Here is a 27,990-nt window from a genome sequence, read left to right on the forward strand (position 1 = left end):
TGGATTGATGTATTTTAGTAGCCATTAGAGCCTATTTTGAAATTGGGCAACCATCACAGTTACAGCCAAACAAAGATTTTAAATTCCCAATTTACGAGCTGACCCTGAAAGCGCCACTGACAGACGTTTGCCAGTCTGCGCATGCCCACCATGAGATATGAATAAATCATGCGGATGGTTAGAAAGGTGAGGAGTACAATGTCTGAGCTCAGTGTATAAATACAAACTATCCTTTAACAGCACTGAAACGACTTTCTACCGTCCAACGGGTTTATGGAAGTGGCTGGGACTATTTTAAATCGTTCAGTGGACCTCTAATATTATGTTTACATACAGTTCTATTTTAAGTACCCACATTGTTGTGACTTTTTTTTCTCTTTCTGTCTTTTTTTTCTTTTTATTTTGACGGATACTGCATAACGTTATATGCCGCCGTTGTGATGAGGCTTGTAAAGTGTGAAAGAAGCACTTTTGTTTTGTGAAATGGAATTTTTCTTCGTGTCGTGGGACTGTACGTCTGCTTCATTTGGAACGACAGACTTTTGCTTTAATACTGTAAATTGACTGTATTGCTTATATTTTTCAAACTCATGGAGTCTGTTGGGAAGTTTGAGTTCAACAGGAAAGACTTGATTGGTCACGGTGCCTTTGCAGTTGTGTTCAAAGGCAGACACAAAGAGGTAATTTTCACATCTGGTCTAAATTTGGATTTGTTTGGTCATTGTTTACATATGTCTGGTTGGCGTATTTATGTTCTGCTTATTTTTATTTTATTTGATCTTTTTATCTCCAAGAAACGTGATTGGGAAGTTGCTGTTAAGTGTATTAACAAGAAGAATATTGCCAAATCACAGTCTTTGCTGGGAAAAGAAATCAAAATATTAAAGGTATGGTAATTATTTGTCTTTAATCTCACCATATTTTCTGCTGCAGTCTCCAGCTATATCTGTAACAATGATGCTCCTCACATCTCCTCTAGGAACTCAGACATGAAAATATTGTTAGACTGCTTGACTATCAGGTAAGAATGTTTTTTTTCTATCTTCTAATTACTCTCATCTTATAGGCAGCTCACCCAACCACAGATAAATACAAAGACATGTGATACTAGAGATGCCAAATGATGCAACATGTTGCTCAAACATTGCGACAGCCACTTGTGGTACAAATGCACCAGTTGGATGCTGTTTGCATGCCACCTCACTTATTTAGGCTGTAGCTTGAGGTTTTGTAGTCCTTCCATCTTTTTTAGATAGTCACAAGACTTAAAAAAAGGGTACTATATGACTTTGTGACTGGCATAATACTGTCAGAGCACACATGTCTTTTTAAACTAACAGGTCAAACACAACACAGGACACTAACCATCTGGTTGGATGTAAGTTAGCCTGTGTGCATTCCTCTTATCATCTTACTGACACCTGCCAGACAGTAGGCTCGGCTGAGCTTATCTGGCTATGTCTGACAGATGGCACGGTGCACCAAATTAACAATGGCTTATAAAACACAGAGTATCGTCTCACAGTAGAGACACACAAGCATTCAAAGCTAAGGACAAAGCTGCATGCCTTATGTGTTGCCATCATTATATTCATTTACAGTCTTTATTCTCTCATTATGCCATAGGGAAATTTTGTGCAGTAGCCCAACTGGTAAACACAACTTGAGCGTCACTCTTATACACAGAGCTTATGAGATTTAACTTGGTGACTCAACTTGCTTTCCAACTAATTATATTGCCCTTAAGTCAGGTAAGGTCAATGTCCTAAACTTTTCACCCTTTTACCTCACCCTATGTCCCCTCACTGCTCAGACTTTTTCAATGGCGCTAAAAAAGGATGCTGATTTGGAAAAGGGTCCTGGATGATTCAGGGGGCCTAGAGCTGGATGTTGGCCTTGACTAGATAAAGTTTCAGGCTACCAAGTTTGATGTTGTCAGGTGGTCCAGAATTTCAAGAAGTCATTAGGTGACAAGCCAAAAAACAGTCAACTGACTCTATTGCATGAGGTGTTGCCACTTATTATTATTTTTATTATTATTATTACACAATTATTGGTATAATTTCCCATCTCTCTACATGAATTGAATGTCTGATTTAGACATTTACAGATGCATTTACTTATCCAACTCATGTATAAGGTAATTGATATTCTGGAAAAAATTTGCTTTATTATTTGCATTTTATTTGTTTTGTCAACAGGAGATAGGAGGGTGTGTGTATCTTGTCATGGAGGTGAGTTGTGTTTGAGATGGTGCAGGCAGGTGTGTTGTCATGTGGAAATGCAAATCACAACCATTAATAAGACAGCAAATTCAAAGCCGTTGTTAAGACTTGTCTTTCCTGTATTTTCAGTACTGCAATGGCAGTGATCTGGCAGAGTATCTCCACTGTAAGTTTGCTGCAAAACATCGAGTCTTCATAATAAACTGTGAAGTTTTTCTTTTACTCTTTGTGCTCAAACTCAACAAACAGTTGCATAATAATCAATGTTGCACGTAAGAGAGTAAGTTTATTTCCATTTTGGGGCTGCAGTAGACCTTTTTGCAGGGGACTACAACTATAAGTCAGGTTTCAAGTTTATGCAGGCCAGTGGGTGACTAATCACTAACATGTCCAAAAACCCTGATAACATTAAATCTGTCTTTCAGACTTGTGATCAAGTTTCTACTCGGTGATTTTCCTCTTAATTATATGGAAATTAGCACACAATCAGATTCCCAGTTTGCATTTTACAGCTGGTTTTCTGTGTGTCCTGTGATCATGCCACATTTAAATTCACAGAAGCTTTTCTCACTAGAATATTCCCCTACCTCAGGTTTCAAGACATATTTTGAAAAGCGATGGGAGCATGAAGCTAGTTTTTCTCAGGACAGATTTGCCTCCAGGGTGCTGATGTGTGTATTTAAGTGCTGATGTGGAGGTTGGGTCTAATTTTGTCACCGTACCAGCGTTTATTATGTTGTAAAAAGAAGTATATAGCTATTTGCAGTACAAACTCGGTCACATTTGGCAAGGTTGACGGAGCACCCACATGACCTCGCCCATCTGTCACTCAGTTATCCCCTGTGCTCCAATGGAATAACATGGGAGCCAGAAATACTGCTCCATTGGGAGGGGTTGGGGGGTTCATGTCAAGGACCTTGATTTTGATTTTCAAACAAAGTATATGTATTTTTTATTGGCTAGATTGGATATTTTTTAAAATATCATGGTTGTTTTTCTCCATATGTATGAACCTACATGTTTTATTCTTCTGTCAAACAGCAAAAGGCACGCTCAGTGAAGACACCATTCGTGTGTTCCTGCAGCAGATTGCTCAGGCCATGAAAGTCCTGCAGAGCAAAGGAATCCTCCATAGGGACCTCAAACCCCAAAATATTTTACTCTGCCAACCAGAGGGGCGTAGATCCAGTTCTATCAATACCATCATTAAGATAGGTAAATGCTTAAATCTGTAGGGCATTAAATGTCTTCACTGTACAGTATTTCAAAAGGGGTGGACAGATGGTGGAATTAGCTTATTTGTTTGTTTTGAATCACCGTCCTTCACCTTATTTCTCTTAACCTCCAGCTGACTTTGGGTTTGCACGGCATCTCCAGACAAACACCATGGCAGCCACACTGTGTGGCTCTCCCATGTACATGGTAAGCATTAAGGTCTCTTACTTTTCTGTGCCAACAGGTTATAATGTCATTGTGTCTCTAAGCTGTAAGCTGTGTTTATCTGGACACAGGCTCCTGAGGTTATCATGTCCCAGAACTATGATGCCAAGGCCGATCTGTGGAGCATAGGTACTATTGTGTACCAATGTCTCACAGGAAAAGCACCTTTTTATGTAAGTAACACCTCAAAAGGAACATGAACACATAGATATAAGAAAGCAAACATAACTCTTTTTAGGTGGTTAGCAACATAGATTTAGATGTTTGTTAACAAACACTTGTTAAGTTCTTTTAAATAATCACAAATAATCATAAAATTGTTTTCCTCTAGTTCTTGGAAAGGGAAAACTAATCACTGATAAAAGTGAACATGGTGCATCCCTTTCATAACCCCATGATCCACAACACAACCATTAAAAAACCACCTGTCTGCTGGGTGATACTCTTCCTGAGTGTTGTTAGTTGGAAAATGCTGAAACAGCTTGACTGCTTGTTAGGACTGAGCCTTGCTTACGCTTGGGGGCATGCGGAAATGGCCGGGAGCCATTCCTCTATATCCAGAGTAAACACTGTTTCACAATCATAGCTATTACTTTGCACTGTGACGTGGCTGCTGCAGTGATACTTTTTAAAACGTAGGTGCAAATTACAATTGAAACTTATGAACACACACACATTAAAGTCAACCCCTTGTGAATATTCCATTTCAATAAAGTGTTTGCAGTCAAAAAAAGAAAACACAATGTCTTGCTTAACTTTTTTTTTAATTAAAGGGGACATTATCCTGTGTTTCAGCTAGGCAACTCAGTGGGTTGTGATAAGTCAAAGGGTTAGTGTGCAGTTTGCTGCTGACGATGATGTTTATCTAGATGGTCTAGGTGGCGACGTACCACTTTATCCTTGCTATGGTCACCAAATGCCCACAAATTGTCTTCGCTTGGATGATGTACTTTAGTAAAAATGCTTTTTTGTAATGATGTAGGTGACAAACGCTTGTTATTAAGGATTAGGTTAATTGATTTTAACATCTTTGTGTGTGTTTACATGAAAAGCAATCTTTTAAGTGTAATTCATATTTTTGCCTGTGCGTACAGGCCAGCACACCACAGGAGCTCCGTCTCTTCTATGAAAGCAATACCACCCTGTTACCCAGGTAAGTACATCTCTCTGTTGCACATGTGCCATGTAGGCACATATTACACAGCAGAACATGAGAAGAGGGGTTGTAAACAGGCTATACTGAGAAATCTGTCATGTTTACATACATTATGGTGATGGATGACTGACGTTTGTACATATGTGACTGAGGTTCAAGCACATGTGAGTCTGCAGACACATGCTCCCACAGACATAATTAGCAGTAAGTAAATAAGTCCCACAGTGCTGCTAAAAATAATCTTGATGTGGAAGAAACTGATACAGATGCCTGATGTAACCGATCAGATCTGGAAAATTCCCCCTCTGTCATTCTCACACAGTTATTATGTGAAATCCTAAAAATGTATAAGGCTACTGTAGTGTCCTGTCAGCTGTGAAACCTTTAATCTGGTTAAATATTATCAGGATATGCAGATTCCTTAATCAGTTTGGCTCATTTGAGAACCTAATCTGTCATGTTGAAAACTGGACCTGGAAAGCTTTCAAAGGGATTTATGGTTTGTTTTCCTTACTTTGTTCATGGAGTACTTTGCCGGCCTGTGTATGGCTTACAGCCATACTTATCTTCTGCAGTGATACAGCTGAATGATAAGATAGGCCATGATTCTGTGTGAGCAGGGCATAGTTTGTTTTTCTCTCAGTCTATATTTAACTTGCTCCAAGGTGCCAGCTAGTGGCCTGTGCAGCTATCTTTTTCCACATGACCCACATAGCTCAACACCAACGTAAATACACATCGTCTAACTGACTGTGAATGTCATATTACCCGGAAGTTTTATGTTGAAGCCAAAAATTAGATAAAGAAAATTACATATTTTATAGGTTACAATGTGCTTATGAAATATAAGTGTCCTGAATATTATTAATGACAAAAAGGAACAAATTATAAACATTGTTCAACACACAGAAAATATTAGTGTTCTGTGCCTATATCTAGAGGGTACCTTAGGTTGAAGCATAAACATTCAGCAAAACCTGCATTATTAAAGGGAGTTTTTCTATTATCTCAGCATCCCAAAGGAGACTTCCGCTAACTTAAGACATCTGCTGCTGGGGCTGCTCCAGAGAAACCACAAAGAACGAATCAGCTTTGGTAAACTTCCACTTTTCAATATTAAGGATCCCTTTTCATAATTCTGGAAACATTGTTCCTAAATTTAAATATTTATATTTGCAGATGAGTTTTTCCACCATCCTTTCTTGGAGACAAGCTTGTCCACAAAGAAATGTACGTGCTGTGTCCTGTGTGAGTCAGTCTGGCAAGCTTTAGTGTCAGTAAAGGTGTTGTTACCCAGGTCCTAACACAAGATGTGTGTGTTGTTTTTCTTTTTCTTTTTTTTTTTACAGGCTCACCTGCCCCAATGCTTTCCTACCCCAGCTCTGGCTCAGGCAGCTTGTCCAGCAGCTCCTCCACATCCCAGCTGGCCTCGCCTCAAGTACACTATCTTGTGAACAGAAATAATTTATTAAAAGATATGAAATTGGCTTCTAACAGAAGTAATCATGGTGTATTTATGTTCCTCTATATCTCACTGATAAATTTGATCATTTGTTTTTTGTTTTTTTTTTTTACTCGTTCAGCATTCCGATGGAGAAATGCACCAGCTTCAGCCCAAAGTGATGCACTCGCCTACACAAGAGGCTGCTGACTTCCAGCGGAAAGAAAAATCCAATCAAAATGGGAGGAACACACCATTGTACACAGAAGATTATGTCATGGTGCCTGCCCAGTTTCCTAGTAAGACACCTGAGCCTCCTTCTGTAGTTATCCAAGTTGCTTATTTTGTAGTTTTTTTCTTCACATAAGCACAAAAATGTCTGATTATGTTTGTTTACTGCTTGGTAGGTGAATACACATATGGGGTGGAAGCTGGGTCACCTAATGACAGTTGTCTGATATACAGTGGGTGAGTTTCTTTGGGGTGAACAATGCAGTATCTTTAACTTAATTAATGTAAGAAAATGTCTTTGTTTTTATCGTTTTGTTTTTTTAGAAGAAGCTTACAAATATGTTTGTTTAGGAACTCGGGACTGGTTGAAAGAGGTTCTGGAGTTGCAGGAAGAACCGCACCACCCTCATCCCTTCTGCACTTTCCTTCCAAGCCTGTTTGGTAAGAGAACCCTATGCAGGGCCTTTAATCTATTCAAATGTTAATTAATTTTAATAGGCTTTACCTAATTCATGTTCATCATGGTTGCCCAGTCCTTGGTGTCTCATTTCTCAGCTTCATCTTTTAACCATGCAGCAATCCTGTTGAATTACATGGTGGTAACTGCAGCCCATCAGTGCCCATTCCTGTCCCAACTCAGATCCAAAACTACCAGCGTATGGAACAGAACCTGCAACCCGTCGGATTGCATGGCTCCACTAGGTATGTACAGCCACATTCTCCATTCAGCCACTTCAACATAGTCTCTTACTATTATCCATTCATGTCTTTCTTTGTCTAACCATGTATTGTGTCTCTCAGGGTCATGCTATGCTGTGCTCGTAGCAGAAGTGCAACCCCACCGAAATGTGGATGTCGTAGAGCTTCTTGTTCAAACATCCCCTCTGACACCCCAAAGCTGGTCGGAGTTGGTCAACCGCAGCATTGCTCTCCATTAGGTAGTCACCTTACCTGGCTTATTATATCATCACTCTTAAGAGTTATTACGTCTTTTCAGACATGTCATACAGTTGTTGTTAACTTCATCAAGCATCAGAGTGACAGCTTTGTTACATTAAGGCTTTGACTCAATATCTTCTTCCACTTGACTCTTTCCCTCTCTTTTGTAGATATTAGGAAGGTGCCCATATTTGTTTTTATTTTTTTATTATCAAGGAGTTGTGATAATCCTGCAAATCCAGAAAGATGGCGTAAGAGAAATTTGGCCACAACACCTCATTCCCCCCCAAAAAAAATTAGGCCTAAAATCTGCTAAATGGAGGAGTAAAAGAAAGTAAATTGGAAAAAAGAAACCATGCAGTGCTCGGTTTTATGGAAAACACTGTGTATGTGATGGTACATTCAGATTCTGATATTCCCTTTTGTTCTGAAGAGATCTTCACAGCAGCATTTTTTCACACACCGTGTTTGAAAACAACGGGTTCTAACAAATATGTAACCATCTGACACAGATCTACAGAAAAATGATTTCATGTTTGATGGGTTAAATAACAAGAAGAAATTGTAATGAAGTGTTATTTGATTGTCCCTGTGCACACTCTGACTCATGTACTTTTACTTTTCAAAACCCTTAGAGTACATGCCTGATCTTGTTATGTCTAGTTATAAGAGAAAAAAACAGATGACATTTTAAACATTATGTACTGATAATGGTTTAATCTATGTCACTCTGTTTTAGTTGGACTGACCCCAAAGACATCAGAGCAGACTCTCCCACTCAGTACAAAAACTGGACTGCTCACTGAATCTCCTGGAGAAGAGGTCATCACCGGCTCAAAGGTCAGCTTCCATATCAAAATAACAAGATGGATGTTTCGTCATCTCCACACTTCTATGCTGTCTATCAGTAACGTCTCACGTTTGGCATTTTTACATTACGTGGCACGTTACAATCCAGCACACTTTGACTTGGCACGACTAGTCCACACTTTGTTTTCCACTATAGACAGTAACCCCTCCACATGGAATGTTTTTTCACTTCCACTTAAAACAACAGGTTAATTGTACGTTCACTTTTTCCCATGGCCAGGAAATTATAAAACATACAGCTTACAAACTTAAAAAAAAAAAAAAAAAAATTAATTAATTTCATTTTCAGCAGCAGATTCAACACAGGAAACCAAACCGGACCAGGACAGTCCCAAACCTCCAATCCCTTGACCCATCCCCTGCTTCCCAGACAAATCTCAGCCAGAAGCCAGCCAATAAAAAGGGACCGTTTAAAAGGTCAGATCACTATATGAAAATATTATCAGTCTTCATCTTTTAAATGATAATATCATTACGTAAGATTAACACATGAATTTCTAGTCGTCTATCTTATTAATCCTGTCTTTTATAAGAAAATTGGTTGTTTAACAGTTGGAGATGCCACCCAGTAATAACAATGTGTCTTCGGCTTCACTGAATCTTCAGATCACTCAGCACTGGCAGGCTGTCCGACATGCTACTGAAGGCAGCCTTTGGGGCTAACCTTTTTGAAGAGGGAAGTGATGAGAGCTTCCACTGTGAAAAAAGCATGGATATAGCAGGTACAAGTGTAAAAATACCTCAGTTATTACAAGTCAAATAAAAGATAGCTGATTTAGTTCTTATGTTATCAGACACTTAGTTTTAGCATAAGCCTACCTGACATGTTTCGACAGTAGTCTTCCATCTTCATTAGAGGTGTCACTGGATGGTGTGTGATATGTACATATCAGCTGATGTTCATTGAGGTGGTGTCAATCTGACTAATCCGAGTGACAGGCTGACACCGCCCAAGCTGACGTACACATAGCTAATGTTCATTGATGACCTATGATGAAGACGGAAGATTACTGTCAAAGCATGTCAGGTAGGCTTATGATAAAACTGTCTGATACCATAAGAACTAGATCAGCTTTGGAAAATATAGACACTATGAACTTTATTGGATAACATAAGAGAGAGTTACATGTTTCACATGCAACTACAGTATCTAATTATGTCATAATTCAGGTCACCCCAGCTGTATTTATATAGCACTTTTTAAAGTGACTCACAGAGCAAAGCACAGAGACGAAACCTAAAACCCATTTGCAGGACTGACATTACCAAAAAATGTAAAAATTAGCAAAATGAGCAAAGTTAAAAATGTTTAAAGTGATGATTATAAAATAACTAGTTATTCTAAGATTATGTGACAGATGTTTGTAATGTAGGTGGTTAAAAATAATTTATTTTGAGAGATCTACTACAGCATTTACTAGACAGCAGTTTAATTTCAAAGCAAGCCATCTGGGATCTGATTTAACTCTTCCGATTTGTGTCTGCAGCTCCACCTACTGGATGTCAGAAAGTTTTTTACCTCCCAGACAGCCCACCTCCTGCAGTCTTCACTATGGGTTCCCCATCACATGGAAACACTCCTCCTGATGCAGTGGTATCGAGGATGCTCTTAGGCAGGTGTTTTTACTATCCTAATATCTGATTATTTTTCGCTGTTTTCTTTATAAAACACACTTGTTAGTGCTCAATAGAAGCTGGACTTGTATAATGAAAAAGGTTTGTAGTTTTTTTTTTTTTTAAGTGTTTTACACCTTAACTTTCTATCAGCTTCTTGCCTGCATCTTCATTACACATTTTCTCTGTCAGCTATTCAGGAAAAAGCTTAATTTGCTTCTTGTTGGAAATGCAGGCTCTCCCAGCTACTTCAGCTCAGGCTGGCAACTCAACAGCCGTCCCCTCCAGCGAGGAAGCCGAAGAAACAGTGAGACTGAAGCCATGGATGCTAGTCCACTGATTTTTCACCCTCCAGAACTACCTGAAGACACACTGATGGAGGTAGAAACAAACAGAGATGTCATCCTCTAGGCTGTATTTTTACCGATTGACAAAATTATATTATCCGTGACCAGGTTTTGTATTCATTGTATTTATATGCTCTTTTCACAGCAAGCTCATACAGATGCTCTGAGTGGCTTGCGTTTCACTTTGGCTTTTGTCCACTGTGTTATGGAGCTGGCTTCCTCAAAGGACCCAGGACTTGATGCCATCAGCAGTCCTGATATTTCTTTTCTAGAGCAGAGCTTCGTGGCAGATCAGATTAGCCTTCTGAGTAGAGAGTGGAGGTGAGAGACACAAAGTTTCACATGTTTCCTCAACATGTTCTGTAGCTCATTTTGCTATTAAATATTCTTGGTAATAATGTAGATTTCTTGTGTGGTGTTCCAGCTATGCAGAGCAGTTAATGCTGTACATGAAAGCTGAGGAGTTTCTGTCATCAGCTCTGCACACAGCCAAAGAAAACATTAAACAAGGCCAGCTCCTGCCTTCTTCTACAGTCAAACAAGGTGAGACAAAGAACATGGTTTTCGATATGAAGCATTCACCTTTTCTCTATTTTAAATGTTTGTATTTTGAGGAAGAAAGATACCATTTGAGTATTGTGGTTGAAAAGTTAGAATCATTCAAACTTGGCAGCTTTACATGACCTTTAATGTGGCACTTCTGTTTTAACGTTGGATCTGCTTTGATTTATCAAACATGTGGAAGCCAATCGTTTGCACATTAGTAATTAATCAGCTGTTGATAAATCCAACACATTTTAAATCACCTACTCGTGCCATTTAATCATACATAGAGACAACACATCCCTTTAGAAGTCACGCCGAAATGGCTTGTTTTTCTCCATTTAATAACTGAATTCAAAACTTGCAAATGCATAAATCCTGATAAAGAACAGAAAGCACAAGCAGCGAGGGCATTGTTCTTAAGAGTGAAACAGTACTATAATAGGGCTTGTTAATATATAAAATGGCTATTGTGTTATTTTTCTTCCAGTGATCAAGAAGCTAAACGACATGTACAAGAACTGTGTGACCTACTGTCGCACCCTGAACAATCGGCTGCAGACCTTCTTGCTTGACAAACAGAAGCTTATGGACCGTTTTAATGGTCTCACAGCAGAGAAGCTCATCTACAGTCACACTGTGCAAATGGTGAGCTTGTTTCAAATGAGAAGATGTTGATGCTAACTCCAAATCAGATCCTGTGCTGTGTTATAAATCTTTACCATCATCATTTAAATGTGTGTTTGCAGGTCCAGTCTGCTGCTTTAGATGAGATGTTTCACTATGGTACAGCATCCATCCAACGCTATAGTAAAGCCCTTCTGCTGATGGAAGGTCTTTCCCGAACCTTCACAGACCAAAAGGACATCGACAGCATAAATAAATGTATGTAGGGGCACTTACACACAAACTATAAAATAGTATCTGCATTCAGTTCCATAAAATAGACCACAGGTTAATTTGTTCATAACGAGTTTTTTTTTTTTTTTTGTTTTTGTTTTTTTATCTTTTCAGGTAAGCAGTGTATTGAGAGACGCCTCTCAGCTTTGCAGACATAACAGTATCCATGAGCTCTACAAGTATGTTCATGGTAACTGCTTTATCTTGCATCATCCATCACCCTTAAATGTAGATGGATCCACCAACAGACAAGCACTTTGATCTCACCTTGGAGAAATGACCACTGGAGCATCTACTTGTATACTACTACCCAAATATGTAAAAATGCACAGAAAAGGCTAAAAGCTCTGTTCTGTGCATATTCTTGAAAAGAGAATGTTTTAAGATTTTTTTTAAAACTTTGATCAGGTAAATTGCTTCAGTATTTGTCTTGTGACAGATTGTATGTGTTAGCATGTTTCTGTTTTGCACTTAGAACAAATAGAATGATTGATAAGTGTTATCAAATGTGTTATACTTGAAACAAAGATTAGGTTGCTTTCTCTGAAGCCTTTGAGTTACATGTTGATTAATGTTCACCAGTCAACAGCAAAATATTTTGGATGAGATGACCAAATATTGCCATGGAGTAGCATTATTACCGAAACTGTGCCTATTTTTGTACATTTTTCATCATAGTAAAAATGTTAATGTAAATGTAATGAAAGTATGATTTGACATCATACTAGGAAATTGCTTTACGACTGCTAGTCTTAAAGACATGCATGTGTTATGGGGAGGTTTTGTTTGACAGCTACAAATCCAGTAATCCCGTTAGTGGTCAATCTTGAGGTACTGCATGCCACATTTCTTATCTTTATGTACTTTTTGTGTGCACATTCATTTACATTTGTTTGGTTTAGTGCAAATTTTAATTGGTCAATTAACTTGCACATGCTTTCTGCCTGTAGGAAACTAAAGTTTTTTAATTAAATATTCAATATTTTATGAAAATAGTTTCATAGAGGCTTGTAATGATTTATCCAATTCCCTTTTTGTATTTTCAAGTCTGTCAATTTAGCCAGAATGGGTTGTTACCAAATGTGTGATCAAAATAAATGTTATTTATTATAAGAATTGTGAATAGTTGTTTTTTATTTATTTATTTATTTATTTTTATGTTTTTTTCTGTTTCGATGACAAATTAATTTCAACTTTACTTTGCAATTTTATTTAAATTCCATAAATTAAATATAAAATTGATAAATTAAGATAATGCGATTGTCTGCATTATGATCTCCAAGATTAATCAATAACATACATAAAATAACATACATATTTACGTATTAGCCTGTTTACGTAATCTATTCATACCTATTCCTGGATTCAGAATGACATCCGGGTCACGCAGAAGGTTGCCGTGGTCGCCATGTTGCTGAATGAAATTATCCTAGCTCCAAAACATTGAAAAGCGGCTAGCAATATCAGTATTTTATATTTCAAGGAATAGCACTCATTACAGTATGTGACCATTTGTAAACATGACTTAGAATTTATTTAACTACAACAGAAGCCCTACTTCCTGTAAGTACTTTCGTTTGAGCGATATGTTTATTTCTTTATTCAATAGTTGCTGGCCTGCTAGTAAAAACAAGCTAACCGCTAGTATTGACTAGCACGCGTCCCGTAGAAAGGAATATCGTAAATACTAAAATGAGTACTTATAGCGTAATATTTGTCGCTGTTTAGTGTCAAACATTTTTATCGTTGTATGTATGTAGTTTTTGTCCAGCCGTTTCCCTACATTTTTTCTTTTCAGACTATTCCCCGTGTTATCTCTCATTGTAATGCTACAAGGTAGCGTTAGCCAGTGTAACGCCCCGGAGCTAGACTAGTAGTGGACGCTAACGTTCTGTTGTATTAAGCATTTACAATACCCCAAAAGTTGTTGCTCTGAATATGGAGTTATTATTATTATTATTATTATTATTATTATTATTATTATTTTATTTTATTTGTAAACATATCTAGTGCTAAACTACATGTGATTTTCTCTCCACATTAACTAAAACTACGGTAGCTGTTTAATAGCAATTGCAAAAAATTGCAATAGCAATTGTAAAAACGGTTTCAGTATTAACCACAGATATCACTTGTGTTAAGATATATTTCATTAGTTTGAAATAGGTTACTCATTGTTTTTGAGTGATTCAGTGGTAAATAAAACTAGTGGTGTCATTTCTACCGTAGGATAGTGTGTAAAAAAAAAACAAAACAAATTATTTATATAATAATATGACAATATAATATTTAAAGTTTTTACACAATAACTCCAAGGTGTATGCACTTGGTGAGCAGCAAAGTATCAAATACTGTCTATTTTAGATAGTAATATACAATGTTTGTAAATAATACTGTCTTCATTTATATATACCTCCTATCATGAGGGGTAGTCCTCCCAAACTGCTACTAGGGATGCACCGATCCACTTTTTTCACTTCCAATACTGATATTTGAGATTTAGTATAGGCTGATACAGATACAGAAAATCAACACTTCTTCTGTATTCTGTCTCTTTATGTCTCACACAGTTGTGTCTCATTGTGTGGAGAGGACTGATATTTCTTTTGTGCAAGGCAACATCAAACTTGACAAAAAAAAATATGTAACTAACTTTTAAAAACAAACATAAATGTACAAAATTATTTATTTATTTAACAACTGTACTCCAATCTTAAATAAAATTTAACAATATTAAATAAGCTTCACATGCTTGATCAAACATGTAAAAATATAACAAAACTTATCCTGGTTAAATCAGTGCAAGAAGTAGTTTAACACCCAGTGTAAAATAATAAAGTACTGAAAAAATAGCTTGACTACCTTGGTCAAACAACATGTAAAAATAAACAAGTACAAAACCTCTGCACATTCACATTTCTCCTCCGCCCAGATGCGCAAAGACACATGCATATGCACACGCAGGTGAGCACAGTCTTATCAGCTGACAAGCAGAGAGCATGTGTGGGAAAATATGTGGTGTGAATAACAGATAATAACCAAGCTTTACAAATTTACCCTCCATCCTGCCTATAAAACTGACGTAGTGTAGTTTGATCGTAGTTCATTTACAGCTATTCATCAACATCTCTGTTCTATCGAGCCAATCTGTGGTCTGGCATAAGTTTGAACTGCAGCTGGATCTCTCGAACAAAGCTCAACTTCTGGTTGGTTATTATTGTGTTTAATTGAGAGCAAAGCTGCGTTAATCTCACATCCTTGGTAAATGAACTCAACGTGACAATAGTCCACATTAGCTCACGTTAACTTATTAAATAGTCTTTCTTTTTTTGGTGCAAAAATTCTACAAGCTGGAGATCTGGCATGATGCCAGGATACTTTAAGCCCTGAAATTAAACATACATTATAAAAGCAGCTAAATAAAACAGCAGCTTCACTAGCTTGGTAAAAAAAAAATAAAAAAATTATTAAATAAACAACAAAACAAAAAGAAAATCAGATAGTCCCAACTTGTCGAGCTTTTTCACACACATACCACTCAGTGTCAGAGACCTGCTCAAGCAGATTTCTCAAGCTTTTCGGAACATTTACTGCACAGGTTTTGCACATAGCCATTGAATGTGGTGGCTGATCCTTTCGCTCGTTCCACATTGCACACAAGTGAGCAGCTGCATTTTGGACCATCTGCAGACAAGAGAGAGCAGCTTAGCTATCCCATACATAAAAAATAGTCCAACCTTGTTGTTATAAAAGCGTCATTGAGTCTCTCAAAATCCTTTTCTAACAAAACTAGCTTAATTTTGGCTAGCTGCCCCAACTGATAAACACTGGACTTAACCTCATTATTAAACTGTTTGTCCACTTTAAAGTCAGAGTCAAGCATTTTGCCCAGACTACATGCATAACATATTGTGAATACATTTGCCATTTATTTAACATTTGTTACATATGCCAATTTAATTGAGTCAATGTTTTTTTTAATTTTGTGCCCTTCCCACAGAATATTGTGTGTAGACATAACGGTGTCACGCAATGCACCATGGAAGTGGATCACAGAATATGCAACGACAGCTTCAAAAATCAAAGTCTGTCAGTGGGTCTGAAGCAGAGGAGCAGCAACAACAGCAGTCATCCATGGCAGTTACACAGCAGCAGGCTACAGTTTGCCATCCTCAATCTCCTGTGACTACTTTCTCCACCGCTGCCAGCCCTTCAGCCCCCCAGTCACCCAATTATCAAATAATCATGAGTCGAAGCCCAGTCACAGGCCAGAACGTAAACATCACATTACAAAATGTGGGACAGATGGTGGCTACTAACCAGCATATCACTCTAACCCCACTTCCCATCCAGAACCCTGCATCCCCTGGTTTCCAGCATACTACATCTCAGTGGAGGTTTGAACATGCACCATCCTCCTACATGCAGGTCACCTCCCCTGTACCTCAGCCCATTCAACCCCAAAGCCCCACTCAGCATAGCCCAGTCCCTCTGCAAGGTGTCACAAGGCCAGGAGCCCCCCCAACAGCATTGGGAGTGTGTGGACAGAGCCCAACACGATTTGTTGAAGCTGGCATGTTAGTGCGGCAAATCAGCAGCCCTTCTGGGGGAGGCCACTTTGTTTATCAGGAGGGAACGGGACTAGCCCAGATTGCACCAGCTACGACTGTCCAGGTACAACTATCCTCTCCAGGAGCACCAGGCTCTGTGAGGGAGCGTCGACTCTCTCAGCCTCACTCTCAGACTGGAGGCACCATCCACCACCTTGGACCTCAAAGTCCTGTTGCCACTGGTAATACTCTCTCCACTCTAAACAGCCCTGGTCACATCACCACTTCCAGCCTACCTCCACAAATCAGCAGTATAATTCAAGGACACTTGGCTTGCCCTATGATATTTGAGAAGCCGACACAAGGTGTGGTTGCAGGTGTAGGAACCACTGCTACAGCGTCATTCAGCTTACCTTCCTCCATTCCACCCTCTAGCCCATCCCTCACTAGTCCCCCCCAAGGAATCCCCAATAATGCTCTAGCATCCTCTATCATGACTGCAGGCACTGTGAAGAAGCAGGTTCCCAAGAAATTAGAGGAAATTGCTGCTTCTACTCCAGAGATTGCCCAATTGAGAACACAGTGCTTGGAGAATCACACCAAGAAGATGGAGAACCTGAAAGAAGTGTTCAAAGAATATCTGATTGAACTTTTCTTCCTACAACACCTCCAAGGGAACATGATGGACTATCTAGCTTTCAAAAAGAAGCCATGTTCTCCCTTGTATACTTATTTGAGACAGAATGACTTGGACCTTGAGGATGATGAAGAAGAGGAGGAGCAGTCGGAGGTTATTAATGATGAGGTATTACATTGCTTGGTTTTTCTCAATTTGTGAACTCTTCATCCATTTAAGATTGTGCACCTTTTCAATGTTTTTTTTGTTTGTTTGTTTGTGTTTTTTTTGTTGCTTTTTTCCCCTCTCCCAAAAGGTAAAGGTTGTTACTGGAAAGGATGGTCAAGCAGTGACACCAGTTGCCATAGCAACACAACTCCCTCCCAATGTTTCTGCTGCTTTCTCTACCCAGCAGCAGTTTCAGGTGATAGAAGCAGAATTTGTTTTAAGCACTAATTATTAGTCTGATGTTTTTCTTTGTTTAAATTCAAATAAAAATCTTATTTGGATTTTGTTGGAAATCTTTTACAACAGATAATATTTCACTGATTCCTTGAGAGGTTGTTTTTGCAGGGACACCAGGGGTCTGCTTCTGGCACCATTACTAACGCCGGAGACATGGATGCCTTTAAGAGGCAACAGGCTTTGGTGCAAGGAGGTAGGGCAAGGATCATAGACTCGTGTGTCTCTTCTGTTGCTTTGTTTCTTCCCTGTTTGCTTTGGGTTTTGTTTTCTTTTTCTCGTTTTTTTTTTTTTTTATTTCTTTTTTGCTTTTCTCCCTCTAATTGCTTCTGCTTATAGATATTTGGCATCCTGTACTAGCGCTCTGTGTTGAAGCCTAAAACCGAGGAAGGAGAGGTGACCTGTAAGGTCTTCAGAAGGTCATTGCTCTGTGCCGAGTGCCTTTTTTTGCGTTATGAGGGTATTGTGTGTTTTAAATCCCAGATCAGGCTAAGAGGCCCCGGATTGACGTTGGTCGCCATGGGCTGATTTTCCAGCATCCTGGTGTAGCTCCTTTAGGATCACCTGGCGTTCCACTCCAGCAGCTTATGCCAACTGCGCAAGGTAGGAGTGCTACTACCAGGCCGTTCTGTGTTCTGTTCGATGCTGCTGGACCTATGCCCCTCCTTAGACTAAGGAGATTAAAAAAAATTACAACATTCATCTTCTACAAACTTGAAGCAGCATAAAAAAACTGATCTTCATCCATCTGCTGGATTTCTCAGCAGTCCACAGGAAGGGCAGGCTTAGCTGTATCAGCAACAGCTGCCTCTATCAGGATAAAAGGGAAAGAAGACTTCCCATTTCTGAAGAAGAGTAGTCACTCAGTGGGAAGATGCCATGTCTTATGATTTTTTTTTCCCCTGTTGATCACCTGTTGTTATCCATCTTTTCTTCACCAACGTCCAACGTTGTTAGTTGCCTTTATTTGGGCTGACCTTCCCGTGTTGACGTATTTCCATCTTATTTGGAGGTGGATCATAGACAGTGGGAACCCTGTGGGAATGAATTCACTTTCCAATGGGTTTTGCTTGTTTTCCCATTTTATGAATCCACGTCATGTTAAATTTTAGTTTTCCATTGTCATTCTTTCACAAGACTTTTCTTATTCAAGTGTCTGTATCTATACCATCACCATGGAAATCTAAATCATCATTCACCACTCTTCAAGAGTGTCTTTATTTATCTCATGTTCACATTGAGTTGATTTCCGTCCATGTTATCTCATGACTTTTGTTCTGACTTGGCTTCTTTCCCTCAGCCTTAGTAGGAGGGGAATCATTTGGAGGAGTTTTGTTCACGGCACAGGTTTTTGCGATTGTGGTGGTGTGGGTGTGTCAGGGCCAGGTGTTGATGACGTCTAGGCAAGGTGGTGTGACGTGCAGGGAGGTAAGGCAGGTGCTGCTTTAGTGTGCACAGCTCCGCTCAGGCCTGCTGTCTGCAAACCCCATGTGTGTCCTTTTGCTCACCTCTGTGCTTTGTTGCTATATGAGGCATTCAGATGCCTTGGTTACTGCAAAAATGACATCGCTTCATGCATGCTAAACATGTGTCGTTTTTGTGAGTGTCTGCTCTGTTTTTTATTTCCCTTTTCTTCTCCCTGTCTCTTTTATTTTCAGGACTTCTTATTTTCATTTTTATTTGTAACATTTCTATTTTCTCTCTTAAACTTCTTATTGCATGTACAATTTTTTTGACGTTTTAACCACATTCTCTCAACATTTGAAATGCAATGTTTTAGTTTTGCATTAATCAAAGTAGTGTTTTATTTGAGAGACATGTAGATTCTCATATTGATTTCATTTCCTGTAATCATTTTGCTATATGAGTTTCATTTGTTCTGCTCGGATCATCAGGTAGTAGTATACTACTGTTGATGAATACAGTATATGTAGTTCATTAAAATGAGATTTCAGGAGCTCTAAAATCTATAGCTCGCACAGTTTTAAAACAAAAATAAGATATGATCTACTTATCAACATTAAAAATATGGAATTTATCCAAAGGCGTCTCTCAAATTATTATAAAGGGAAAACTCACAAACACATAATAGTAATTTAACATTTTTGTTCAGAAAAAAATAACTAAAAAGTTTAATGACACGTTGAATTTGAATTTCCAGTCTAATTTGTTTACAATTTTTTCTCTGTGTTGCTTTCTATGCTACTCCTTTGTCCCATATTTTGGTTGACACATATACAGGCGGGATGCCGCCCACTCCTCAAGCAGTCCAGATTGCTGGGCAGAAGCAGAACCAGCAGCAGTATGATCCATCCAAAGGACCCCCAGTACAGAATGCTGCTAGCTTGCACACCCCTCCTCCCCAGCTACCTGGCAGATTGCCTCAAGGTGTCCTCCCTATGGCAGGCCTGCCCATGGCAATCCCTCAGCAGGCTCAGTTAGTAGAAAATTCAGCTCAGCCTGGTGGTCAGCTCCAGGCACAGGTGAAAGTGCAGGCAAGTGGACCTGTTCTGGCTACAGTTAATCCCCACACACAGCTCCAGGCCCAGCTGCAACAGCAGATGCAACCAGGAATTCATCTCCAGATTCAACCCCAGCAACAACAGTCCCAGGCTATTCTTCAGTCAGGACAAGCGGTTAGTCTGTGTGAAACCATTAAAAGACATTTTATAGAAATAAAATGAATAACAGAAGAAAAAAAGAAGGTGTGTGTGTGTGTGTGTGTCTGTGGGGGGGTCTGAAAGGGACTATGGGCATTAAATTTAACCATGTATTTTTTTTTTTTTATCTCCTTTCTCTATAGACGGTGGCACTTGCTCGCCCTGGATTGGAGCCAAACCAGCCAGTTCAAAGAATGATGGCCAACTCTGTGTCAATAACTTCTGTTTCTCCTGCTCCAAACTGTACTCCAGCTCCCCATACGGCGAGTTCTCTTCGTCCTCTCGGTTCTAATGTCAACCCAAGCACCCAGTCCAAACTAACTGGAACCAACGGCATATCTGCAGTTAAAATAAGTGGCTTTGGTCAAAATACAACTATGCAGTCCTCTCAGGAAGCTTCTCAAGATAAGCAAGTTGAGCAGGCCAAACTGGTGAGTTTCTTAATCACATAGATTGAAACAGGTGTTAGCGAGACATTAAGACTCATATCTGAAATGAACTGCCTTTGAAAATTATTATTACACATTAGGGTTGTGCCATCTTAGGTACCTCACTCTGTGGCTACTTCACACTATTAAATCCATTCACTAGCCAAGTAACCAAACAGATCTCCTCTCCCTTTTATTTATGTTAAACCATAACTAAATCCAACACATATCCAACATATTTTTCCATGGAATCTACAGGAAAATGTGTTAGTAATAGTAAGGAGGTTTGGTATACCATGTCAGACTAGCCACCCTTGGTTATTAGATGTGTAAATTCAGCACCACTGACTGCCCAGTGTAGCAATGACTTATAAGCATCCAGCACCCAAGCTGTGTAAGATTGAACATGTGATTATTAATTAGGAAAAAACTGTTGCTAAATTTAAATATTAAATATCATTGTAGCTTGTCTATTAAAACACTGTTTTAGTAAAGTAGATGGACAAGGCTATGGTTTGCTGTTCTGGCAACGTATGTCAAACCGCCAAAACCAGCAGCTTTTTCTCCTTCTCTAGCCTGGCTGGAAACACATGAGGTGCTGCCGCATGTTTGTAGAATTAAGAATTAAGAAGAATTATATTTTATTTTGGCTTTAAACAACTTCCATGTGGAGTAAGTTTCGTCCAGGCCTTGTCCATTCTCATGTCCATACAAAGCAAAATGTTTCCAAACACTAGCCTTCAAACCTGATGAGTAAATTTCACACTCAGTAACAGTGGCTGAAAGGCTTGCTGCCACCTTCTTGGTGTCTCTGTTGTTTAATGTTTGCTGCCTAGACATCTTGATGGGTCCCCTAAAGTTTCCGGGCAGCACGCTCGACTTTTCTGCCACACTTTGTGGCCGTGTTCCTGTCATTTAATTATTATGAGGGAAAAAAAAGTTAAATAAATATATACATATACTTCTTTAATTCATTCATTCCCTTCTATATCTTAATATGACTTGCTGTTTCTTTATCCCAGGAGAGTCAAGTACATCAACGCATTTCTGAGCTAAGAAAGGAGGGTCAGTGGTCAGCCAGTAGACTCCCCAAACTTGTTGAGGCTTCACGTCCCAAGTCCCATTGGGACTATCTCCTGGAGGAGATGCAGTGGATGGCAGCTGACTTTGCCCAGGAGAGAAGATGGAAGGAGGCTGCTGCTAAGAAGGTTTGATAGACTGAATAATGCACTGAGACAATAGTAAAATTACAGATTTCTATAACAACTGGATTAACTACAAAATTTGATGTATTTTTGAAAGCTTGTCTGTCTTGTGCATCTCTGTTTCAGCTTGTTCGCACATGTGCCCGTTACCATCAAGAGCAGAAGAAAAGTGAAGAACAATCACTGAAAGAAAGGGAAATTAATCTTCGTCACATTGCCAGCACAATTGCACGAGAGGTGGAATTCTTCTGGTCAAACATTGAGCAGGTATATATTCTTACTTATGACCATATTTGAAATTGTAAATGAAGTTTGGATTAGTTTAAATGAAAGATTTTTTTTTCTTCAAGGTTGTGGAAATTAAACTTCAGTTTCAATTTTATGAGAAGAGGCTGAAAGCACTTAGCCTACAAAAAGCCACAGGTAATTCAGATCTATTGAACATAAAACAATATTTTTTATTTATATCATGAACTTTTAATCTCCCACACTGTAAGAATACTTTGGGATGTTCAATCCTCAACCTTAGTAAAGTAATGGTAACACAGTTGTTACTTTCTAGTAAAAGCAATGCTTTATCATAATGGATTTGTCTTTTTTTCCACAAAAGTCTATAAATTCTTTATTTGAAATTAAAAATTGAGTCACGAGTACTGAACTTATCTTTGTATTACAGTGTCTGGTCATTCATCTGGAGAGAATGCTGATAAAGCGGTGAGTTCTGTAATGACATTCTAATAAATAATTAAGCTAAAATATATATGTCCTTGATTTTATACATATATTTATCCAAATATTTTTATTTTCCATTTTACAGGATGCGACCATCTCTGCTAAAAAAAGAAAATTGAGTTTGTCCTTAGTTGATGAAGATGGTGGGTTTTTATCGTGATCCATGAGGAAAAAATAAAAGTTACAGTAATATGTTGTGTGTGTGTTTCTGTATTTTGTTTTTTAAAGCTGTCTTTACTTTTAGTGACAGATGAAGAGAGCACCATAGAGGAACAGGAGAGCATGGAAGGAGAAGCAGACCACCAAACAGAACTTGCTGACCTTGCCAAAGATGGTATGTTCTCTTAAGTTCCCATGAAACATTGTGCTGTTAACTTCCGTATGTTTACAGTTGCTATCGTCTCAGTGATGAATTGCACATATAAATTGCTAACAGACAATTAGATATGTAATTTATTGCATTGGAAATTTCTTTCTGAGCCTCTTTGCAAATGTAGGGTTATGGAGTAAGTAAACACTGATATATCTAAAATTCACCTGCACTCAGTGCATAGTTTATACAGTTTTCCTATAAAACTGTTGAAAGTTAGTTTATTTTACAGACTGCGTGCTGACCCTGAATGACCCCATCAGACGATATAACTGGAAGCTGTTAGAGAGCTCTCAGCGGTGCAGCAAACACTTTGTCGGTGGCAAATTTTGTCAATAAATTATTGTCAATAATAAAACCGCCATGTTTTCTCAAAGTAAATGCAATGTTAATGCTTAAATAGAAAACCGAGACATCCATCATTTATATATTGCATGTTATCTGCGTCTGCTGTCCACTTACCTTTGACATGAAGAGTAAATGCTTTTTTTTTAAATGCGCTTTCCACAGCTGAAGGTCTGATACTTATCCTGCCACAAAATATTTCTAAGCCTCCAAAAGCTTGTAAGCTTTTAATTTTGCTCGTGAAAAGTCTGGCTGTAGGTAGTTAAAAATGTCATGGCAAGCTAAATCCAGTAGCAATATCTTCGTCATTTGGCAGTTTTGGATGTTTGTAAATGAGGATTTTGGAAAATCATACGGGTCTTGACCACTCACAATATTGCTGTCTGACCTCACCACATAAGTCTGACCTGGTTTGGAAAGTGTAAAGTCCGCTGGCGCCATCCTTGATGAGAAACAATTATATTACAAAAAATGCAGTTATGTTAATGTAACCTACTGAAAACTGACACTGTATATCTTTGGTTGTTCACTTAATAAATTTGTATATTTTATTTTTTAAATGGCAAATTAACAGTCACTCCTATAATGGCAGATAGCTTTTAGCCACCCGTCACTGAGAATGTTCTATAGTCTAATTTTATGCTGGTGCTCAACTAGTACTTTATTTTTATAATATAATTTATGTTTTTGTTTTTTCTTGGTCATGCTTTCTGAGATTAAGAAATTAACCTATTGTTTAACTATTTGTTTTTGTATTTTGTTATAGCTGGGATGCCTCTTGATGCTCTGGTGAAACAGTATGCTGGTGCCTATGCTGATGGCTTTGATTGGCCTCAGCCCAGTCCTCGTGGTGATGAGGATGACATGGCAGAGACTGAAGGTGCTTTTATAATCAGAAATCACTATCGTGTTCAACCAAATAGATCTCTAAAGGCAAGAATCAATGTAACTCCAAAGTAATACATGTACTTACTTTTCCAGAAATGGAGTCCCTGGCAAGCAGTCCACCTGAGGCAGTGCTGATTGAGTCTCTGCTTAGTGTGGACCAGTATCGTGGTCCTGACAAAGCCACATCTTCTGACTCTGATGGGAAGCCTGGAAGAGACATAGCTGAAGTGGCTGCTGCAACAGAGCTCATCCTGCCTAAAGGCAGCCTCAGAACCACTTCATCAGTAAGACACAAAACTCATTAAAAAATGTGGGGGAGGGGTCTTTTTTTTTTTTTTTTTATATTAAACTGGCATTTTATTTCACTAGACTCGCAGCCCAGCACCTTTTCTGTTGCATGGTTTGCTGCGAGAGTACCAGCAGATTGGTGTGGACTGGCTGGTAAGCCTTCACAAGAAACACCTCAATGGCATTTTAGCTGATGAGACAGGACTGGGCAAAACTGTACAGACAGTGGCTTACATGGCCCACTTAGCTGGCCAGGAAGGTATGATGTAATTCAAAGATGCAAAAAAAGTTTCTTGAAAGATTCTTTAACTTGCTTTTAAAAATTCACCATGTCATGTATTTATTTTTTCCACAGGCATCTGGGGACCCCATCTTATTGTAGTAAGGACTTGCAAGTTGTTAAGTTGGGAGCTGGAGTTTAAGCGCTGGTGTCCCGGCCTTAAAATTCTTTTGTACCTGGGCAATAGAAAAGAGCGCAGATCTAAAAGAATGGTAAGAATTAGTAGCAGTTGAACTCATATTTATGACATTACACACCTGACTGAAGAAAAGCATATCTCAGGTGCTTTACCAGCAGAAAGTTTTGTCAAAGAAATTATTATTATTATTATTATTATTATTATTATTATTTTTATTATGTGATTACTGGCTGTAAATGTAGTAACATGTGATTTGATCATTGGTCTGCAGTGGTGGGACGAATCCAACAGCTTTCATGTGTGTGTGACATCATACAAGCTGCTGATGAAAGACCAGAGTCATTTTCTGAAAAGGAAATGGAGCCATCTGGTTCTAGATGAAGTGCAACATATCAAAAACCTGACGGAGAAACACTGGGAGATGATCTTTGCTGTCAGAAGGTGAGCTGGGTAATGGAGTGAATATGGTATCATATGATTTAATGCAGGATGCATTCAAGTGCATTAGATTCAAATTAAATGGTTCTCCCTAACAGCTTGTCAAATTCTCCACGAGCCTGTTGATCCAGTAGTTTGAATCAGTGTGTTGAAGCAGGAAAACATCTTAAGCCTGCAAGACAAAGGACATTTCTAATTTAATGTAGTAATAAAAATTCCTTGTTATAAGCTAGTATAATTTCTAATAAATATCAAGGTTATGATTTTTATTATGAAGATCAGAGATATCAACGATGTACTCAGTCTTTTTAAAGTTTTGTTCTTTGTCTAAGAACATTTTGATCAATTTTTATGACTCACCTGACCGAAACAATTCTGTGCCCCCTCCAGTGAACAGAGGATTCTTCTCATCAACACTCCTCTACAGAACACACTCAAAGAGTTGTGGACCATGATCCACTTCCTGTTGCCAGGAATCACCAGGCCTTACTCTGACTTTCCTGTTAAGGCAGGCACAGATCAGAACCAGGACTACTGCCACAAACTGGTCATCCGCCTGCACAGGGTGGGTGTAGTGTCTGCATGTTCTTCTGCCTGTTGAACTTTGTTGTGTGATTTGTATCACCTTCAATCCATAAATATACTTTGCATATGAAACACTTTTTTATCCTGAATTGTAGATGATTCAACCGTTTATCTTGAGACGTTCCAAAAGGGATGTGGAGAAACAGCTCCCCAAGAAATATGAGCACATCCTAAAGTGCCGTCTCTCTAGCAGACAGAAGAGCCTTTACGAGGATATTCTCACTCAGCCAGGGTGAGATATTTGTCCTAGCCCATGTATCATTCAGTGTACGAGGCAATTTTAAATGAAATCACAGTAGTTGAATTAGACTGTGCATGTGCTACAGTTAAAACATTTGTACTGGGAATATTTCTTATGTATGGGAAAAAAAGAATAAACATCAAGATGTACATTGTGTGTGGTATTGATTGCTTCTAGTTATTTATTTATTTATTTATTTTTTGTGGGTCTTCTTAAAATAATTGCTTTTGTTCCTTCTTAGGGCTCAAGAAGCACTGAAGACTGGCCATTTTGTCAGTGTGCTTCAGGTTTTGATGCAGTTACAGCGAGTGTGTAATCATCCTGAACTGGTGGCACCCAGAGAAACCAGCAACTCCTACTCCTGTTCCTCTCTTCAGTACAGTGTTCCATCACTGGTGCTGAAAGCTATGGAGCGTGACTCAAGCAAGGTATACGCTCTTCTAACAGAGTATTGCTTATCCATGACCATTTTAATAGATGATAGTAATTTATTCAAGTATCATAGAAATATTATTGCACAAGTAACAGAAAGCATCACTTTAAGATATGTCAAACTTATGGTTGACATTGTGATTGATAATTTATAAACCCAATAATTGTATAGCTTATTTAATTTTCTGCGGTCCTTTCTTTCTCTGTAATTTTTTCCCCCTTTCTTTCTGCATTAGATAATCTGTCCCTGTTGATGCTGAATGATGTTTTTAGCTTATTTTAGGTGGGAAAAAATATTCATTGCTACATTTTCACTTTTTTTTTGTACTTATCCTCTTAGATCGCAAACCTGTCCATATTTGATCTGATCAATAATGAGAACAGACTGACTCGTTATCAGACTGAAGAGTCATTACCCAAACTAAAGGTCACCCAGCAGCTGATAGAGGAAATCTACACTGGTCCAGAGCCACCATCAAAACCCAAGCCATGTCCAATAAAACCTATGAGGTTAGCACTGAATTCTCAACCATTTAACTTGACGTGGTGACAACGTATGTAAAATCATTGTAACAGTGATTTTCTCACATGTACACACCACAAACATCTATGCTTTTTTCTTTTTTAAGATTGTTCCAACCAGTTCAGTATGGGACAAAGCCAGAGGGTCGTTTAGCTGCCTTTGCAAATGCAACAGGCCAGCGTCCTCCAACAAGCTCTCCCCTTACTAGCACCTGTCCTTCTACCACCAGCCAGGCAGGCCAGACCAGGGGCAAGTCCCCTGTCACCACTGCAATGACGACTCCCACTTCTCACGGTAAGATTTCAGGGGTAGTGTTTTGCAGAGGGCAGGTAATTTCAAATTGTAATAATAAATTTCGCCTTCCATAGTTGGTTGTTTGGTGCTTTCGCCCATTTGCTTGTTCAAGTTGAATGCTTGCATTATATGCATTATGCAATGTTATGGTGCATGATTGGGATGCTATTTTGAATTTAAATTAACCTCATTTAATATGTAATTCATTAATGAAAAAACACTGTGCTCATTTTGTCATACATGGTGATTGTTAATATTTGTGCTGTGGGTCCACATTTATGTAGAGTGCTACAGTTGTAAAAGTTCAGGTCTTACATCTTTATGGAGGATTTTGGTTTACTTTGACAGGCAGTATTCAGTGGTCTTAAAGTAATCATGTGTTTCAATCTATGCTTCCATGTAGCAGTGGTGGGTTGGCTGTATTGCTTTAATCTGATTGTAGCACAGCCTTCATGTAATTCGTTCTCTATGCAGCACTTGGAAGCTGCTACGGCCTTTTTAGCCTCTGTTCTTTTGTTCACTGGTAGATCTGGAACCTTGTAAATAGTTAATGATTTAAAAATTCATAGAAAGTTACAAAAAAGAAATAATACTCAGTTAAAATTGTCATAACACAAGACAACAGAAAGATTGGAACTCATGCTGTGAGTATCAGATGCAATAAAACTTCTCTGTAAAGACAAGGGGGGCGTATTTATTTAAGTGGTTGTTAGGCCACTTAAATAAATATGAGAGCCCCCAGGGGGCTTCATGTAGGAATGCACTGAATCACTTTTTCCTCTTTCAATACTGATATCTGAGATTTGGC

At 38.6% G+C, this 27,990-nt stretch overlaps 2 protein-coding genes across 10 annotated transcripts in view; both read left to right on the plus strand.

Moving 5' to 3' along the window:
• Window positions 1-168: 168 nt before the first annotated feature.
• On the plus strand, window positions 169-12,815 carry ulk1a (unc-51 like autophagy activating kinase 1a). Of its 4 annotated transcripts, none has more exons than XM_041998291.1 (27): window positions 169-680; window positions 795-887; window positions 980-1,021; window positions 2,202-2,234; window positions 2,355-2,391; window positions 3,267-3,440; window positions 3,574-3,647; window positions 3,737-3,838; window positions 4,760-4,818; window positions 5,834-5,916; window positions 6,001-6,051; window positions 6,171-6,271; window positions 6,405-6,561; window positions 6,670-6,730; window positions 6,845-6,934; window positions 7,070-7,195; window positions 7,295-7,431; window positions 8,172-8,272; window positions 8,595-8,719; window positions 8,909-9,024; window positions 9,790-9,915; window positions 10,152-10,297; window positions 10,409-10,584; window positions 10,688-10,806; window positions 11,297-11,454; window positions 11,556-11,691; window positions 11,821-12,815. In XM_041998291.1, exons 1-27 carry the CDS (start codon window positions 591-593, stop codon window positions 11,862-11,864), a joined length of 2,757 nt encoding a protein of 918 aa, XP_041854225.1. In that variant the 5' UTR covers window positions 169-590; the 3' UTR covers window positions 11,865-12,815. The 4 variants fall into 4 exon arrangements, with proteins under 4 accessions (XP_041854225.1, XP_041854224.1, XP_041854227.1 ...); XM_041998290.1 differs by having other exon boundaries at window positions 8,592-8,719; window positions 11,821-12,814; XM_041998293.1 differs by having other exon boundaries at window positions 6,171-6,259; window positions 11,821-12,814.
• Window positions 12,816-13,099: 284 nt separating this feature from the next.
• Window positions 13,100-27,990, plus strand: part of ep400 (E1A binding protein p400) — a 34,647-nt gene continuing 19,756 nt past the window's right edge. For all 6 annotated transcript variants that reach the window (XM_041998283.1, XM_041998285.1, XM_041998286.1 and 3 more), the window contains exons 1-22: window positions 13,100-13,269; window positions 15,707-17,061; window positions 17,189-17,296; window positions 17,446-17,530; window positions 19,576-19,970; window positions 20,138-20,425; window positions 21,445-21,630; window positions 21,754-21,894; window positions 21,978-22,050; window positions 22,304-22,341; window positions 22,445-22,502; window positions 22,604-22,693; window positions 23,841-23,954; window positions 24,056-24,246; window positions 24,332-24,509; window positions 24,606-24,742; window positions 24,941-25,110; window positions 25,498-25,672; window positions 25,788-25,924; window positions 26,175-26,361; window positions 26,706-26,875; window positions 26,995-27,182. In XM_041998283.1, coding sequence (XP_041854217.1) covers window positions 15,739-17,061; window positions 17,189-17,296; window positions 17,446-17,530; window positions 19,576-19,970; window positions 20,138-20,425; window positions 21,445-21,630; window positions 21,754-21,894; window positions 21,978-22,050; window positions 22,304-22,341; window positions 22,445-22,502; window positions 22,604-22,693; window positions 23,841-23,954; window positions 24,056-24,246; window positions 24,332-24,509; window positions 24,606-24,742; window positions 24,941-25,110; window positions 25,498-25,672; window positions 25,788-25,924; window positions 26,175-26,361; window positions 26,706-26,875; window positions 26,995-27,182 — 4,432 coding nt within the window. In that variant the 5' untranslated portion in view covers window positions 13,100-13,269; window positions 15,707-15,738. The remainder of the gene's footprint in view (window positions 13,270-15,706; window positions 17,062-17,188; window positions 17,297-17,445; window positions 17,531-19,575; window positions 19,971-20,137; window positions 20,426-21,444; window positions 21,631-21,753; window positions 21,895-21,977; window positions 22,051-22,303; window positions 22,342-22,444; window positions 22,503-22,603; window positions 22,694-23,840; window positions 23,955-24,055; window positions 24,247-24,331; window positions 24,510-24,605; window positions 24,743-24,940; window positions 25,111-25,497; window positions 25,673-25,787; window positions 25,925-26,174; window positions 26,362-26,705; window positions 26,876-26,994; window positions 27,183-27,990) is intronic.

This window comes from Melanotaenia boesemani, chromosome 11, assembly GCF_017639745.1.
Source record: "Melanotaenia boesemani isolate fMelBoe1 chromosome 11, fMelBoe1.pri, whole genome shotgun sequence".
Lineage (NCBI taxonomy): Eukaryota > Metazoa > Chordata > Actinopteri > Atheriniformes > Melanotaeniidae > Melanotaenia > Melanotaenia boesemani.